The sequence below is a fragment of the Triticum dicoccoides genome, chromosome 1A (genome assembly GCF_002162155.2).
Source record: "Triticum dicoccoides isolate Atlit2015 ecotype Zavitan chromosome 1A, WEW_v2.0, whole genome shotgun sequence".
NCBI classification, from domain to species: domain Eukaryota; kingdom Viridiplantae; phylum Streptophyta; class Magnoliopsida; order Poales; family Poaceae; genus Triticum; species Triticum dicoccoides.
In genome coordinates, this window is record NC_041380.1 from 38,949,579 (window position 1) to 38,968,764 (window position 19,186).

Here is a 19,186-nt window from a genome sequence, read left to right on the forward strand (position 1 = left end):
GTTTAACTGAACTATCACGTAGTTATCAAAAATTGTATGTCAGATGTTCCCAACATCTACAGACGACGTTCGAGGTTCAGCACACTGAGCGGTGCATTAAGGACATAAGCCTTCTATGAAGCAATGAGGACAATCCTCAGTTTACGGACCTAGTCCGCATAATTGCTACTATCATCTTTCAACTAAATTTTCTCTAGGAACATAACTAAACAGTAGAACTGAAGCGCGAGCTACGACATAATTTGCGAGGATCTTTTGACTATGTTTAGGATAATTAAGTTCATCTTATGAACTCCCACTCAGATAGACATCCCTCTAGTCATCTAAGTGATTACATGATCCGAGTCAACTAGGTCATGTCCGATCATCATGTGAGATGGACTAGTCATCATCGGTGAACATCTTCATGTTGATCGCATCTACCATACGATTCATGCTCGACCTTTCAGTCTCTTGTGTTCCGGGGCCATGTCTGTACATGCTAGGCTCGTCAAGTTAACCTAAGTGTTTCGCATGTGTTCCGAGGCCATGTCTGTACATGCTAGGCTCGTCAACACCCGTTGTATTCGAACGTAAGAATCTATCACACCCGATCATCACGTGGTGCTTCGAAACAACAAACTTTCGCAACGGTGCACAGTTAGGGGGAACACCTTCTTGAAATTTTAATGAGGGATCATCTTATTTACTACCGTCGTTCTAAGCAAATAAGATGTATAAACATGATAAACATCATATGCAATCAAATAGTGACATGATATGGCCAATATCATATTGCTCCTTTTGATCTCCATCGTCGGGGCTCCATGATCATCATCCTCACCGGCATGACACCATGATCTCCATCATCATGATCTCCATCATCGTGTCTTCATGAAGTTGTCTCACCAATTATTACTTCTACTTCTACAGCTAACAGTTAGCAATAAAGTAAAGTAATTACATGACGTTTATGTTGACACGCATGTCATAAATAAATTAAGACAACTCCTATGGTTCCTGCCGGTTGTCATACTCATCGACATGCAAGTCGTGATTCCTATTACAAGAACATGATCATCTCATACATCACATATATCATTCATCACATCCTTTGGCCATATCACATCACATAGCATACCCTACAAAAACAAGTTAGATGTCCTCTAATTGTTGTTTGCATGTTTTACGTGGCTGCTATGGGTTTCTAGCAAGAACGTTTCTTACCTACGCAAAAACCACAACGTGATATGCCAATTGCTATTTACCCTTCATAAGGACCCTTTTCATCGAATCCGATCCGACTAAAGTGGGAGAGACAGACACCCGCTAGCCACCTTATGCAACTAGTGCATGTCAGTCGGTGGAACCAGTCTCACGTAAGAGTACGTGTAAGGTCGGTCCAGGCCGCTTCATCCCACAATGTCACCGAATCAAGATTGGACTAGTAACGGTAAGCATATTGAACAAAATCAACGCCCACAACTACTTTGTGTTCTACTCGTGCATAGAAACTACGCATAGACCTAGCTCATGATGCCACTGTTGGGGAACGTAGCATAAATTCAAAATTTTCCTACGTGTCACCAAGATCTATCTATGGAGTCATCTAGCAACGAGGGAGGAGTGGATCTACATACCCTTGTAGATCGCGCGCGGAAGCGTTCAAGAGAACAGGGTTGATGGAGTCGTACTCGTCGTGATCCAAATCACCGATGATCCTAGCGCCGGACGGACGGCACCTCCGCGTTCAACACAGGTACGGAGCAGCGACGTCTCCTCCTTCTTGATCCAGCAAGGGGGGAGGAGAGGTTGATGGAGATCCAGCAGCACAACGGCGTGGTGGTGGAAGTAGCGGGATTCCAACAGGGCTTCGCCAAGCGCTGCGGAAGGAGGGAGATGTGTCATGGGAGGGAGAGGGAGGCGCCAGGGCTTAGGTGCGGCTGCCCTCCCTTCCCCCCACTATATATAGGGCCAAGAGAGAGGGGGGGGGGCGCAGCCTTGGCCCTTCCTCCAAGGAAGGGTGCGGCCAGGGAGGAGTCCATCCTCCCCAAGGCACCTAGGAGGCGCCTTCCCCCTTTAGGACTCTTCCTTTCCCTTATCTCTTGGTGCATGGGCCTCTTGGGGCTGGTGCCCTTGTTCCATATAGGCCAAGGCGCACACCCCTACAGCCCATGTGCCCCCCGGGGCAGGTGGACCCCCTCGGTGGACCCTCGGACCCCTTTCGGCACTCCCGGTACAATACCGATAATGCGCGAAACTTTTCCGGCGACCAAAACAAGACTTCCCATATATAAATCTTTACCTCTGGACCATTCCGGAACTCCTCGTGACGTCCGGGATCTCATCCGGGACTCCGAACAACTTTCGGGTTACCGCATACTAATATCTCTATAACCCTAGCATCACCGAACCTTAAGTGTGTAGACCCTACGGGTTCGGGAGACATGCAGACATGACCGAGATGACTCTCCGGTCAATAACCATCAGCGGGATCTGGATACCCATGTTGGCTCCCACATGTTCCACGATGATCTCATCGGATGAACCACGATGTCAAGGACTTAATCAATCCCGTATACAATTCCCTTTGTCTAGCGGTACGATACTTGCCCGAGATTCGATCGTCGGTATCCCGATACCTTGTTCAATCTTGTTACCGGCAAGTCTCTTCACTCGTTTCGTAACACATCATCCCGTGATCAACTCCTTGATCACATTGTGCACATTATGATGATGTCCTACTGAGTGGGCCCAGAGATACCTCTCCGTTTACACGGAGTGACAAATCCCAGTCTCGATTCGTGCCAACCCAATAGACACTTTCAGAGATACCTGTAGTGTACCTTTATAGCCACCCAGTTACGTTGTGACGTTTGGCACACCCAAAGCACTCCTACGGTATCCGGAAGTTGCACAATCTCATGGTCTAAGGAAATGATACTTGATATTAGAAAAGCTTTAGCATACGAACTACATGATCTTGTGCTAGGCTTAGGATTGGCTCTTTGTCCATCACATCATTCTCCTAATGATGTGATCCCATTATCAATGACATCCAATGTCCATGGTCAGGAAACCGTAACCATCTATTGATCAACGAGCTAGTCAACTAGAGGCTTAATAGGGACAACTAGAGGCTTAATAGGGACATGGTGTTGTCTATGTATCCACACATGTCTCTGAGTTTCCTATCAATACAATTCTAGCATGGATAATAAACGATTATCATGAACAAGGAAATATAATAATAACTAATTTATTATTGCCTCTAGGGCATATTTCCAACACAAAGGGCACACCAAACTTAGACCAACCCAAAAATATCTCGTGGTCAAAGCAGTAAACAGTGAGACATATTTGGGATACACATTGACCACCACCATCACGTGCATTATAGATATCAGTAGTCAATTGACCAATAGTTGGTCTAGGCATGGGCTGCAACTCCTAGCCAATAGAGAGACTCCACAAATGACTACACTGTACAGCAGGGATGGGCAGCCATAACTAGCTAGGTACTAGAAAGAGAGGAGGAGTAACCTGGCGAAGGTTTCACCATAGCACACTCTTCACTCTGCTTCCAAATAGCCAGACCAAGCTCTCTTCTTCTTCTCAGTAGCATTTCCATTCCCCTGTTCACAACCAACAAAGATCCAAGATCAATAAGTGAAGATGGTGACTTGAGAAATCATCAGTAGACTGAAGGGGACAGGCTGGAGCTACAATCTAGCCTACTGGAGTGGACTTGGAGCGTAGGAGCAGCAAGAGTAGGACCAACAGAGAGGGAAAAAGAAGAAAGGTGAGTTCTTCTTCTTCTGCCACTATATATTTCTCACATACACAAAGAAGACCAGCCCATATGCACACACAAGTCTCATAGTCATTCACAGATGCACGCAGAAGTATCCTAATTATTCATAGGTGCACAAAAGTCACAGCAGGAACATCTACCCTAGATCTTGGAAGCAACAGTACTAGGAAACATGGATAAGGCATTAAGATGTAAAATAAAAAGTTCCCAGATTAATTAGGCAGCAGAAATACACCAAGATTATTCAAAGGGGTGAACATGTTCAGTACACACACATGGGAGCCATTTTAATCTACTAAATCTGAGAACTTGACTATCCTAAATATTTGAGGAAGGAACAAGGGCACCACTAACCTGCACCCATGGTGGATCTGCTCCACGGACACGCACTGGAGCTCTGACCTGCACCATCCAGCATCAAGGCGGCGCCCAACGCCAACCACTTCAATCTGGAGCAGGGAAATCACATCCCCAATAGGGTTTGACCTGCAAGCCAAAAGAACACACACACAGAGGGGGATTAGAGAGTTGAGGCTGAAATTCATGGGGATAATATGGGGATTCATGTCAGGGGAGAGAGAGTGTGGAGGATCTAGCAGCGGCATCTTTCCCGTCGCTGGTGGCGGCGCCGATCTGGGCAAGGAGCAGAGGAGCATCAGTCTGTATTATTACTTGTGTTCTCGCTGGACTAGTAGTACTAGTGGGTGCTCTGTTCGGTTGAGGACTACTAGTACAGAACTAGTAAAGGGAAGAGAGAGATAGTCTTACTTTAGAGAAAGGGAGAGGGCACGTGGAGGATAAATTAACTTAGTAACTTATCCAGGTGCACACCTAGTACGCATACTAATGCAAGCTTAGTAAAAAGACATTAGAAAAAAAGTAATATTTGACTGTAGGATGACCACACTGCACCGACGTATATTTTTTCATTTTCCTAGTATTCACTCGACTTAGTCTCGAAATATATATTTGCCAAACTGTAGGAAGCGAGTACAGTCAGGAGAAGGAGACGCTACAGAAGCAAACTGAGTCCGGGTCTGAGTACGAGAACTCAGGCAAGCTCTCCTTGATCATGCTGAGTAGAGCTATTTTTGAAAAACACTATTCTTTGCTGCATCTTATCATCAACTTGCATAAAATGTTTTGGTAATAAATTGTGTGGAGTGACTATTGCCAAAAAGTTGGGTTAGCTGATGGAGCGGCTAATCCATTGATTTTTTTAATAATTATTTGGTGGGTAGAGGGTGCCCTGGATGGACATACTGGAAGGTGGGGCCCTCTACATATGGCTAGTATATTAAGAATTAAATAACTTTCACTTGTTTTATGCGCCGTACTACAACCGTATCAACCATGGTCTCGTCTAAGACGAGTTGAGCCCAATACCATCAAGTTATTATACTCTCCACATGGGTAAGTAGTAGTAGGATGGGCGATGAGTTCCCACGCTAATGCCGGATGGGTGCATTAGCAAGCGCTATATATATTAAGCGTTGGTGGAGTGCGGGTTCCGAAACCCGACACAACGGCTAGTGACACTAGCCGGGTGGAGATATAATATACAAATGGGAAAAAGCTTAGATTCTGAACCATGTCTCGCATCTAAGGAAATGAAGATGGCAATTATGGTTTCGAGCTCTATGGGTAAAGTGATACAAACTCTGCAGAGTTAAAGGAAAACATGAATTCATGCCAGTCTCTTGGATTGGGGATTATGGGGACCTATTGGTGGTCTATCTCGCAATACGAGTGTTTGATAGCTTTTATAAATTGAAATAAACTTTCTGCAACAAATGGTTATTTTGAAAGGTGTTGAGTTGAGGTAGGACTTGTTGATTTATATTGAGCTATCATGAGTGTTGCATTTTGCTTTTTGAGCTTGCTGAGTACTTTGTACTCACTCTTGCTATTAATCATCTTTTTCTTAGAGCAAAGCTTGTATGAGGATCCTACTGGACCAAGTGAGGAGAGCAATGGTGATGACTACAACTACACAGAGGACCTAGATGTGGATCCATCTAGTGCTATGTACGATCTGGATGCCACATATGGGGGTTGGGATGAATAAGTAACTATGATCTAGCTATATAATCCAGAAAACTATTTTATCATCATCTATCTAGTACTGCTAGTTGGAACTCCGGTGTTAGGAGATGTAATAATTTGGCAAAACATGTGAGAAGCCTACCTGAGACTTTTAGCCCTGGGTGGCAAGGTATTGTAATATAAATGATCATCTCTAGCTATTTCCCTGTTGCATATCTCTGACATGGATTATTATTTGACAAGACAAGATTTTGTCAAGAAATAATCCAAGGACTAGTGTCATTATCTATAGTAATAATGACATGGGTCATCACACACCTCCATCGGCAACCTGCGAATAGGACATCATCCAACGCTAGTCTCATACATTTCAACCCGTATTTTAATAAACCGGACGAAATTCATGCAAACCGGCGAACCGGACGAAATTCATGCAAACTGGCGATATTAATCAAAGTTTTTATAGAAAATAGTACAAGTCATTCACACATAGAATACAAATTAAGTCTAGTACAACAAGGTCTCAAATTCGACTAGATCCCGGATATCCGACAAGCTTTTCATGAATGGATCATGTCGTCCCACGCATACTTCCCTTCAGCTTCATCCAATAGTGTGTGCACGCCCTCGCCCTATGGTACACCACGGTAGTGCGTGCAGGCTACAAAGTCCTATGTTTGTTAAAAACTTACAATCTCCCCTATGTTTCGGGTGTCTACGGGGTCTACGGGGTGTCGGAGTCCTACGTTTCGGGTGTATGGAGTCCCACAAATCTCAGCTCACTTTGTCTCCAATTTGCGGGAGAAATCGTGTCCAGACCGTCCCGCGGACCGATACAGGACCGCGTTGGATGACTTTCGCAGTTCGGACAACACGATCCAGACGGTTGCGGAAGGTTTGCATGTCGCTTGAAGATGCCCTAAGGGCACTTCCAATGCTTGATTTTTAACCTGATTCCATAGGTGAAATGCCGAGGTCTCACAGTAACTAAAAAAAATGACGAGGTGCCACAAATTAAAGACGAGATATAGAAGGCCTCAATTAAAAACAGTATAACACAACTAGCTAGGAGTCTTCACGGCAATTTGACTGTCTCAGCCGTTGGATCTTCAAACATATGATGCAGATGAAAGTCGGGTGTCCTTGGTCACCCGCCCAAATTGCGCACCGTCTCGTGGGCCGCTGCTCTGTGGGACCACCAATTGTTCCTGTCAGTAATCGGGCCATGAAGGCGCACTTATTCCCACTCGGATGCTAACATCCCAAGTTGCCCAGGTTTCAGCGCTATCCCACCCCGAACGAACAATTTATTTGTGTCCTATCATCGGGTGGCGTTCCTATAGGATCGAAAGTATGTCTAGAGGGGGCGGGGGTGGTTAGACTACTTGACAAATAAAAACTTAGCCTTTTCCCAATTTTAGTTGTGGGCAAGTTTTAGCAATACTACCAAGTCAAGTACACCCTACACATACAAGGCTAAGAGTTATGCAGCAGAAAGTAAAGACTTTGCATAGGGATCAGAGAAATCAAACGCAATGAAGACACGATGATTTTTGGCGTGGTACCGATAGGTGGTGCTATCGTATGTCCATGTTGATGAAGACTTCAACCCACGGAGGGTAACGGTTGCGCGAGTCCATGGAGGGCTCCGCCTACAAAGGTTCACAAAGAAGCAATCTTGTCTATTCCACCATGAAATACGTCCACGAAGGACTAGCCTCACTCTCGTAGACCTTCACGAAGTAGGCGATCTCCTTGCCCTTACAAACTCCTTGGTTCAACTCCACATCTTGGAGGCTCCCAAGTGACACCTAACCAATCTAAGAGACACCACTGTCCAAAATATAATAGATATTTTGTTGGTGATGAACTCCTTGTTCTTGTGCTTCAAATGATAGTCTCCTCAATACTCAGTCTCTCTCTCTCTCTCTCTCAGGTTTGGCTTGGGTAGGAGAAGGATTGGAGTGGAAAGCAACTTGAAGAGGCTAGAGATCAAGGTTCAAATGGTTGGATTGAAATCCCTTGATCTCAACACATGAGTAGGTGGTTCTCTCTCAGAAAATGAATGGTGGAAATAGTGTTTCGTTCTGATGGCTCTCTTAGAGAGTAAGTGGGGGTGGAGGGGTATATAGCCTTCACCCAAAATCCAACCGTTACACACTTTTGACTCAAATCGGTGAGACCGAACATAAACTCGGTGAGACCGTTCTGTGTAAAACATATGAACGTTGGGCTTTTCGATGAGACCAATATGGAAAAACTTGGTGGGACCAAGGTGCAATGGCTAGGGCAAAACCAATCTCGGTAATTTTGATTGTTTCAACTTGCTGATTCCAAAGTGAAATAATGTCATCATAGAAACTTGGTCAGGCCATCTCGATGGGACCGAGATCCATTTTGGTCAAACTGAATTGCTAGGGTTTTGGCTGTGGCAATCGAATGGTCATCTCGGTGGGTCCAGAGTAGGTGATATCGGTGGGACCAAAATGAAGATTTTGGGTTTGGACAGATGTGTTTGAGAAAATAACCGTAGATCTTTGGAGCAATATCACTAAGAATTTGAGCAAAAACCTTATTATCAATACCTCATCCCCTTTTAATAGTATTGGTTTTCCTAAGGGACTCAATATGATTTTGGATCACTAAACCAAAAATGTAGAGTCTTGGGGTAGCCAATTCTTGTCCTTAGCATTTTGAGGGGTCCACATTCATTAGTCCTTGTCATGCCAATCATTGATCTTTTCTGAAATCTACTAACAATGAGCATTAGATCAATGGCATATATGTTGTTATTAATTATCAAAATCACCCGGGAATTAGTTGCACTTTCAACTCCTCCCTCCTCGATGCGCCGTTGATCCATCGTGGGCGAGACCAGTGTTCAAGAATTCACCCGATTAATTAGTTAATGGGCCAGTTAATCGCTACTCATAGCATGGCCGAATCGAATAACACCTATTCATCGTGTTAACTTGTTAGGCCGATTAATTGGTCAGTTAGACCGATTAATCAGTTGTCATGCCGATTAATCCATGCTGGCCCATTAACAGGTGGGCAAACAAAGCCCAAAATTTTGGCCCATAACCCCTTCCAGCCCCATGCCGCTCCTTAATAGATAGGATTAATAATTTTACCTCCTCTCTATGCTTTTCATATATGTATGGCAGCATATTTTAGTATACTACATAGCTGGGAGCATGAGAGTATTGGTATAATTCATTAAAAAAAATCTAGATATATGTTGGCAAGTTTCTATTCAATTTACTGATTAATGGTCGACCGATTAATCTAGTTAATAGGCCGATTCACCGATTAATCGCTACTCCTAAACTAACCGAGTAGTTACCAGTTAACAATTTCTTGAACATTGGGCGAGATTATGATGTGCGACCGCCTCCGTGCCGGTCCACTCCCCTCTACACTTCCTTCGTAGCCCCTTCCTTGCTGTTTTTAAATATCCTGTCTTGCAGCGTTCGTGTATGCCGGCTGCGACGGCCGCCCACACCGTCGGCTGTCATCATGCTACATCCTCCTCCATGCCTTGCGGCTCCACCACACGCCCCTTCTCCTCCCATAACCGAAGCTGAAACCCACCTCTTTAAAGGTCCACTGCTACCTTCTGTGCTAATGGTGAAGATGGCAGTTAACTTCAGGGGTGATGATGATGATTAATTTGTCGTGTTGGTGCGTTACCCCAATCTTCCATTCTTCCTTGTATATTATGCCTCGGACCATCCCTTGGTTCCTGCCATATGTGTCGTCTCTCCGCCATGCATGCTTGTTGCGTATGTCTGTTTTTGCTGTCTATCCATCTTACTCCTAATTCTCCTAGGGACACTTGCATGAGATCTCACATTAGGTGAGATTAATGAGATCAACCCAAAAATTAATAATTAGAAATTTTGAAAAAATCTAAAATTATTTGACAACATCCATACAACTCTGGAAAAAATCAGCTCAAAACTTGATGTATATTTGGAGATTCAAAAAAGACAAATTTGAATGTGAATAGTGGCAGTTTTGGGTGAATAGTACTTTGACATTATTCACATCTAATTTTGTCTTTTTTTTTTGTTTCTATTAATGTAGGTCGAATTAGGAGCTGACACTTTTTGATGTGTGTCTACAATTTTTTTTTTTGAGAATGTTTGAACATGTAGATTTTTTTCGGGAAACGCTTGCTGCCGGCTGACCGGCTAATGTTTCGGCCGGTCACTTGGATGCGCGACGCACTGACCTGTGGCCCAGGCATTTATTACTCTCCCCTTTTCGGCCTTATCTTCTTCCTCATGCGACCTTGTCTACTCGTTTTTCTCTAGCAAGGACCGCATCTGGATGTTTTCTCCCCGTCGTCCCCAACCAAACTGCACCATCACCACTTTTCCTCCTCCTCCTATCTGTGTAGGGTGCATCTACAGAGCTGCGGCCCGTGCGTGCGGTGCTGCCATCGGCCACGGCCATGCTACAACGGTGGCGAGCTTCGTGGCTGGGGATCACATACTGGGGGACCGTTCAGTGATGCTTGCTGCTAGTCACCAGCGACGCGACGCCTGGTGGTACAACCGTGTACAGCAGGGAGCTGGAACCATGTACACTGGGAGCTGGAACCGGCTATGCGGGGCGCTGCATCGGTGCCTACAGGATGAGGCAACACGGTGTTGGCCATGCGACAACCATGTACGCCGAGAGCTGGAACAGGCAAACGTGGGAGCTGCATCGGACCTACAGGATGCTACCACCGGCGACGAAGACTGATGCAACCATTCATGATGGCGCCCCGACCCATGACAGCGGCGACGTTGTTTTTGCTGCATCCGTCGTTGTTGACGTTTGCTGCAACGACGCCCCGACCCACGACGGCGGTGACGATGTTTTGCTGCATCCGTCGTCGTTTTTGCTATCACCGACGCGATGTTTTGCTGCAACCATTCATGACGACGCCCTGAGCCCCGACGGCGGCGACGCCATTTTTGTTGCATCCATCGTTGTTTTTTCCTACAGAATCCACCTATGAATCCAAATGCTGGAACCGATGAATAAAAACAAATGTGCGGCGGAGATGTTGAAACCACCGATACGGGTGTTACAACCATTGACAAAAAAAGCTTCAAGGCTAGATCGAAAAAGCTTCATTCATCGACAGCGGAAGCTTCGACCAGCCACTGCCAAACTGAAAAAGCTGCAACCGTTACTTAAAAAGCTTCAACCATAGGTGTAAAAGCTTCAACCGAAAGATATACAAAGTTTCAATCGGGCACTGCAAAACGAAAGAAGTTTTTTTTAGCCGAAACCGTAGAACAATCGTTCTACGGTAATTTTCATTATAAAATGCAACAAAGTACAAATATTACATGACATACCATGTCCGAGCAAGAATGTCAACCAATACCGGTTCTATGAAACATCGTAATGATTACAGATGAAGTGTTATCCAATTACTGATCAACGTGGCCTTTTCATGCTTAGCTTGAAAAGTAGTGATATGTAGACTTTCTCTTAGGTAGAATTTCCAAGTAGCTAGATGAATCAGAGCCCGTTTGAAGATCTTATCATTCCTTGTAAGCCAGAGGCTCCGCAACCCAAAATGAAAGATGTTGCAACCGTTTACAGAACAAGCTTTCAATAATTGATGAAAAAAACTTCAATCCGGACGGTGGAAAGCTTCAACTTATGAAAAATGCTTCAACCGGCATGGAAATAGCTTCATCCGGTGTGAGAAAAAACTTCAACTGAATGCGCCGATGGTGTGAGCGGCGACGTTGAGTGCTGCGGCCGGCGGCACGCCGATGCAGTGACGGATGTGCTACGATGGCGCCTACTAGGTCCTGCAATGACATAGGTGTCGGTCTGCTACAAGACGGCGGCGTTTTTCTATAGGGCGACTACTTCCTACTTGACTAGCAAGGGCGGATCTGCGAACGGCGACCACTGGCGACGAGGGCGCCCGGCCACTACGGCACCATGGGGAATGTTGCAACCTTGCTACGACAAGATGCAACCGTCCCACGATGGAGCTGCAACTGGTGAAGCGACGGCGGCGATCAGTGATAGGGAAAGTTGCGACCGCAGTGAGGAAAGCTGCAACTGAGACCAAAGAAAGCTACAACGGGCATCCAAAAAAGCTATAATCGGCGATAGAAAAAGCTTCAACCGGCGATGGCAGAGTTGACCATGGTGCAAGTGGTGGCGCCGAAGGAGCTGCCCGGTGGTGCATGGTGCTGCTGGAACGGCCGTGTGGCATGCTACTACTGCGGCAACTTGGTGCTACAACGAGCGACGACTCCCGCGACACGCAATGCTCGAAGTTGTGAGACCATGGGACGGCTGGTTGGACGCCACCGACACCTATGCCGCGATGTACGAGCGGCCATGGCTGGAGGCGTTGGGCCGATGACGCACACAAGGGCCGGCGTCCAGCGTTGAGTGTGGGAGGAGTAAACGATCTCCTTATTTTCTGGCGTCAAGTACGGCAACGCTTGAAGTATGGAGTAATAATGGTTTGTGGATTTATTAATATAGTATAATAAGCAAGGAAAAAGGACGACCGGCCCACGTAACGTACGATCGGACGGATTAAATTAATTTGATCGAACGGTCATTAGCTGACCGGCGCGCGCTTCCGCCGGTCTGCTGGCGCCTAGCATCAGTGTTTGTGGCCGGGGCGCAGGCCGAACCATTGCGCCGGTCGCGCTCCGTGCGTTGGATCTCTTTTGATCCAAGGGACGTTGTCTGCGCCACGTGTCACCACAGACCCATGTTTTTTTAACTCGCACAGGTTATCCCTTCCCCGGTTTTTGCTGCAACCGCACGTGGTCGTCATTTCGGTGCCCGGCGGCGGCGGCCCAGGGCGGATATCGATTCTCCGGCGATCTATGGCTTCCCCGGATGGTAACTCTCCCCTCCTGCTCTCCCTTTTCGTTGTTGTCTCCCCCTCCCCCGTTGGCTTTAGGGTTAGGGCGGGTTATGATGCGGGCGAGTCGTTTGTGTTCCCGCGGGCCGGCGCCGGCGCCGGCGCGGACGGGGACGGGGTGGTGTTCCCGTGGGTCGAGGGAGGGGGCGGGGTGGTGTTCCCGTGGGCAGAGGGAGGGGGCGGGTGGTGTTCTTGCGGGCAGATGGAGGGGGCGGGGTGGTGGATTTGAAGGATTTGAATCTTGTGTTCAAGAGGGATTTGGGATGGGATTGGGATTAGGGTTGGATCTCGTCTTGTTCAGGGAAATTCGATGTTTCCTGTCCTGAGCTGTGTTCCATCACGGCGCCAAGGGGACGGAGTGAGCTGGAAGCGGCCGGAACCAGGCTGCGTGTTGGCTTTGCGCGCACGCGTTTGGTGCTTCCGTTTCTTTCCCTTCTTAAAATCTGGAGGAAAGTCCCTTTGAATCGTTCAGCAGGACAGAGTGTCAAGCTCCCCGCGTTCGGTGGGAGATTTCTGGTGACAAGTGACAGGTTGTTGTTTGTCCGTCCATCGTATTTCTCCGTCGGTAGTACTGGTGCTACTACTATGTAAGACTGTAGCTGTACTGGGTGTGCACGCTGTGCCCAATCATTTTGCTAGATCACCATGATGATGAGATTTACTGCCACAGGGTGTCAGGGAGGGACGTACTAATTTCAGACCATTGTAGTAGTAGTACTAGTACCTAGCAAACATGAATAATTATTACTCCATGTGCATTGGAGTAGTACTTGGTAATGCTAGTGCTAAACCATCTGATTTCAGGTTATTTATCCAGGTATATATGGCTTTGCTTATTTCATCAGCAGACGGTTATATGGATTTTACATTGTTGCATCACACTTTCTTGAGTAGTCATTATCCGGTCTGATGGTCTCGTGTTAACATTTTCTGGGTCACTAATGATTAGTAGAAATAATCAGTTCGTTGAAGGTTACATTTGTATATGTTACTAAGTTGAACATTAGCATATGAACTAGATGCTTTACTAATCAATGCAGCTTATTCATATTTCCCGGTCACTACTCAAACTTCAGAGAATAGTGGGACTAAACTAGACATGATAGGGACAACGCAATATGACACTTACAAGTTACAGCCAATGTTAGTAATAATAGGACTGTCTCCCCAAATTGGCTAATGGCAGTTATGGTCAAAATACCTGATCATCACATGTAGTAATTTTGTTAAATATTATTTTTCACAAAATTCTTAGTTAAGGCTGAAGTGAAACAAACATGACCCTAATGCAGAAGCGAAACAAGCATGGCCCTAATGCTGTGCTAACTGAAGGACATGTTTTATTCTGTACATTTTTTTTGTGTGCTTGTATGTTTCTTATGTTTTACAGATTTTTTAGGTGTTCTTGTATGTTTTTTCCTAGTTACTGATGATGCAGTTTTAGGGTTTTATTGACTTGTTTTTTTTCCTTTTTGTAGATGTCGCAAGCACCGCTGGTGAGAATGAAGGGAGTAAGAAGGTTAAGAAGAAGACCAAGAAGAAAGGCAATGTATGTGGCTTTAAGTCAAGGTTTAACTCAAAAAGGTTGGCTGAGATTGTGAAGCAAGTATCACCAGAAAAACAGAGAATCATAAGGGAGGGACCGTTTGGAGACTTGTTGGACATCCAGTCTTTCAAGGTGCCCCATGAGCTCATTGAGTTTGTTGTGATGAACACGAATCACATACTCTCTGAGTTCAAACATAAGAACAAGTCCATCACCTTCAGCAAGCTCATGGTGAAAAGGATTTTCAACGTGCCATCCGGTGATAGACCCGTGAAGCTTCTTAAGAAGAGTGATGAACATGATCTTTGCAGCATCTACAAGGAGGGGAACAGGGCTCCAATCGCCCATGTTGTCAAGTTGCTCACTAGTTGCAGCAATGAGGACGTGGTTATGATAAATAGGACTTGGACACTCCTTGCGTTGGCAACAGTTTTGTGCCCAGGCACTGGCAATATGGTGAATCTCGAGTATCTAGCTTCCTTGGAAGATATGTCTTTGGTGCATGAATTCGCTTGGGATGAGCACTTGTTGGCACGAGCGATGGAGGAGGTTGGAGTCTTTCAAGAGAAGAAGAGGATGCAAGCAAATACAGAAAAAGCAGCGGAGTTTCAGATCGCTTCATGCCTTCCCATGTTAGCGGTATGCAACGCAACAAAATGAAATACATGCATTTTTTTCTTTGCTGCATGAAACCTTTTATACATTTCTATAGCTCGCATTTATGTTTTTGTTGGCTAATGTCCTTTTCCATTCTATGCAGATCATATACATGGATCATATTGATATTCCGGCCGGCCTCCCAAATGAGCATGCCATTGATTATTCCGTGCCAAGGATACATTTTGTTTATCAAAAGGATTTTGATTCGTTGGATAAAGTTGATAAGAACAAGCTCACTCTTGTCCAACCTTTCTACGGGAAACACACCCAAGTAATTTTGCTACATCCCGCCTATGTACTTTCCTTTGCCAATGGAGTATTAAGACCCCCCCCCCTGTTTTTTGCTCACTGAATTTGCATGTAGCAATCTTTGCTTTTCCATTTAGGTTATGGCAGCCTTCTTATTTCCGCCACTCATGTTTTGTTTTCCTAGATACGGAGTTTGTGCAACACCCCCTATGCAGCACAACTCGCGGGACAGGAAGTTGGTGCTGAAGCAGCCAGTGGGCAGGGAGTTGGTGCTGAAGCACCTAGTGGCCAAGGAACTAGTGGCCAAGGAAGCCAAATTCAAGGTGCTGAAATTCCAGCAAAGGACTCTCAATCAGACGAGGCTCAACAAAATGTTGAAGCTGAACCACACCTATCATCCTCGCTCAATGATTGGCTGCAGCAATCATTCCCTAGCATGCAAGATCTAAGGGTACTTTTCCCCCATCTACACTATCTTTTTCTTTGTATTCATTTCCTGTTTTGCCTTTGGCTTTGCATTATTTACTATACCCAGTTGCAAGTGTATATTTTGTTTGCTGCATCCCTCATTCTGATGTGCTACAACCATGTTCTGTTTTTGCTTCATATGTGGTTTAAGTTCATACCTACTAGGCTTTTTTTACTGCATCCATATGTCTAGTGTGCTACAACTACATTATGTTTTTGTTTCAAACATGTCATAATTTTGCTACATCCATATCCATAATTTGCTACCTAGAGGTATAGACCATTTGTTTTTTATGCTTCATCCATGATAGTAAATTGCTGCAATCACACTGTTTATTTGATACATAGTGACACAGCAGCACACCTACTTCTCAAAATCTGGATTTACTTGTCACTAAAAATGTTGGCCACTTGCCTTCTTGTAGGTACCAACTCAGTTTCAAATGCTATACGACAAGCACAAGGGTATTTTTGCAGCAGAGGTGGATGGTGTAGTAGGCAAGTTTGGACAGTGTTTAAAGGAATTGCAGTGCAACCGGATGGCCGCTCTCCTTCGTGATGTTGGAGACGCCATCACAGCTACCAATGAGCCCAACTTTTCCTTTGAAGCGCCTATCATGGACGAATGTCACGGAAAAGAGAATGATGCTAAAGCTGCAAATGCCGACATTGGTGCTCAAGCTCAAGCTCAAGGTACAACACCTAGCATCAACAAGGATGAAGTCACTGGATTGAACCTAGAAGTTGCAACAGAGGCTGCGGAAACTCGTGAGCAACAAAGAGTGAGTTTCGAGATGGAAGACAACGCCTCACCTCACAGCCCCCCCACTCTTCTATGATGCACCCAGGAGTGCGACAGCCAGCATTTGGGACGACGAGCCATCCTGTGAGTTGTTCCCAAAGGGCTCCGAAGACTATGAGATGATGCATTCCACAGATGAGCCTATAATTAAGAAGAGCACAGTCAGTCCCATCTATGCAAACATCCCCGTGTTTCCTGTTTCAGACGATGATGACAGCCCAAGTATGCTTTCTTCATCTTGCATCATTTCTTTTTGTTTTTCTCCATATCATTTTTTCACAATTGTGTGATTCCAGCAAATTCTTTTTGTACAATCTCTTGCAAACTCATCCATTTGTATTTTTTTGCTACAGCTGCTAAGATGGTCGCTACAGAAGAGCATTTTGCTGATGCAAGCAGTGGCCCTAGCACACATGACAAGAACACTAGGAAGAAGAGGATGGCCAAAGTTCCAGCCATAAAAAATACCAAGGCAAAGAAGCAAAAGGTCGACAAGGCTGCAGAAATGTATGAGAGGTTTGTAAAACACGGGAAACCATTGAGGAAATCACAACCCAATGAACAAGTGTGAGCTACCTAAGCCTTATCTGTTTTTGCTTTCTATTTTTTATTTTTTCTGCTTGAAACAAATGATTCATTCGGTTGCATCTATGGTAACAGGACACCTTTCATCAAGCTAGGTGGATTTTACATTGGATACAAGAAATTCCTTGTATGCTTCAAGCCTCGCGGGGATATGAATGATGAGGTCATGTCACTATGTATTGAGATGAACAACATTGCATCCCGTGCAGCAAAAGAACCGGAGCTGAAGAAATACATTTTCTCAGTCCACGCGGGGGTAAGTTTTTGTAAAAACAAGCAATGCTTCATTCTTTTCTTTCTTTTCACATTTTCGTTGCAACACACACTAACCATTTTGTTGTATCTTTCAAGTAGATCCTACTAAAACAAGACCCATCAACTTTCCAACCAGCAAAACTCATGGCTGAGCTTGAAAGGGCTATGAAAGTGTTCAAGGTTCAAAAGTTTGACCTTGTAAGTTTCACGAAGCTTTCTTTTGTTCCACACCACAAATAACTTCCAAATATGATCCAATGATGTGACGCGACTGTAACATTTTTTACATGTTCTGAGTACCTTTTCGCCTTTCTTTTGTTTTTTGCAGCTCTTTTTCACAATTGTTCATGATCGCCATTGGATAATTGTTTGCGCAAACTTGCTTCACAAGCAGTGGAATGTATTTGACTCAATCCATTCAAAAGGAAAACAATCTCCTTTGAAGAAGCAAGCCAATAACCTGGTATGCTCATGCTCTCTAATTTTTTTCTGTTTAGCCTTCTGATTCATCTACATAAATGCCCCGTTGTCATCTTTACACACCTCATGTTATTTTTGAAACTTTTGTGTGTGTTTTCGGTGCTAGATCACAAACTTTGCAACCCTCGCACAAGAGTGCAGCGAATAAAATGTCAATGTTGGATCATTCGCCCGTGTTGACCTAGAGGATTACCCAAAGCAAGATACCCTGTGAGTTTTCTTTTTGAATTTTGCTTCAATCATGTGTTCCATTTCATCATTTTGTTTTTTCAACTACGCATGGGAAGTATGATGGAGAACTTTTTATTATCTCACAGATGTGATTGTGGTTTTTTTGGGCTCAAGTATGTGGAGAACTATGATGGGAAGTCAATGAGAGAGTTCAAGCAGGTACACATTTTTAATTTTTTTTTGTCTTGTCATTTTGTTACAATCTACTTTCTTTGTTTTCAATACTCATGCAACAGAAGAATACCATGTTTTGTTGTTGCTTCATATGTGGTTCAAGTTTGTACCTACTAGGCTTTTTTAGCTACATCCATATGTCTAGTTTGCTACAACTACATTCTGCTTTTGCTTCATCCATATCATAATTTTGCTACATCCATATCAATTTTTTGCGGTGGATGGATGTGAACTTTTTGCATTCATCACTCATGCAACACAAGAATAACTAGTATCATACTTGCTTACTTTTTGTATTCATTTTTTACAGGAAGACATGGCGAGATACCGCATCGATGTGGCATACAACCTTTTCAGCCACCCAATGAACAACGCCCCAAAGGAGCGGGCGTTCAACGATGAGTTGGCGGCTTGATTTTCTGGAAGGTTCAAGACGAACAAGCTTGTTTCTTTGTTAGGTCTAGATCATGTCCGAGGTGGTAGCGTTCTGATAGGATTAGAGTAGTGCGCGTTCGTATGTAAACTGTTGATACCTCTAGTAAACATGTGTCCTTTTGGTATGTAAACCGATGATAACTTGATATTTGGATGATGCACTTATGTTTTTAATGGATGCGTTCTTCTGTTTGCCAACATGATCATGCAGTGACAATTGTTTTTTGTTTCACTGGTTCTGAAATATGAAAATATTTCAAACTTCATCCATTGAAGTTTCAAGGGAATCTCTGTGCATTTTCCCCCTCAAAACATATTTTCTGAAAAATAATATGTGAATGCTACTTTTTGTCACACACTTATATTGCTCGAAGCTCATAGGAAATAGCTACAACCTTCTGTTAGATTTGTTGCAGAGCCAAAATATATTTTTTTACCTGCAAATTAGCTACATCCCTACAATATTTTTGCTGGAAGCATAATGTAAATATGCTTCCTTTCCCAACTTTTGCTGTACAGCTAAATCAACACTTTAAATCATTCAAGGCTTTT

The 19,186-nt window shown here is 44.5% G+C and overlaps 1 protein-coding gene and 1 pseudogene across 1 annotated transcript; one reads left to right on the forward strand and one right to left on the reverse strand.

Annotated features, from left to right (window-relative positions):
* Nucleotides 1–3,279: 3,279 nt before the first annotated feature.
* Nucleotides 3,280–4,510, reverse strand: LOC119356946. Its single transcript, XM_037623960.1, has 2 exons — nt 4,148–4,510; nt 3,280–3,614 (listed from the first exon to the last, which is right to left on the reverse strand). Exons 1-2 carry the CDS (start codon nt 4,447–4,449, stop codon nt 3,494–3,496), a joined length of 423 nt encoding a protein of 140 aa, XP_037479857.1. The 5' UTR covers nt 4,450–4,510; the 3' UTR covers nt 3,280–3,493.
* Nucleotides 4,511–12,711: 8,201 nt separating this feature from the next.
* Nucleotides 12,712–18,567, forward strand: LOC119350639 (annotated as a pseudogene).
* Nucleotides 18,568–19,186: the final 619 nt, after the last annotated feature.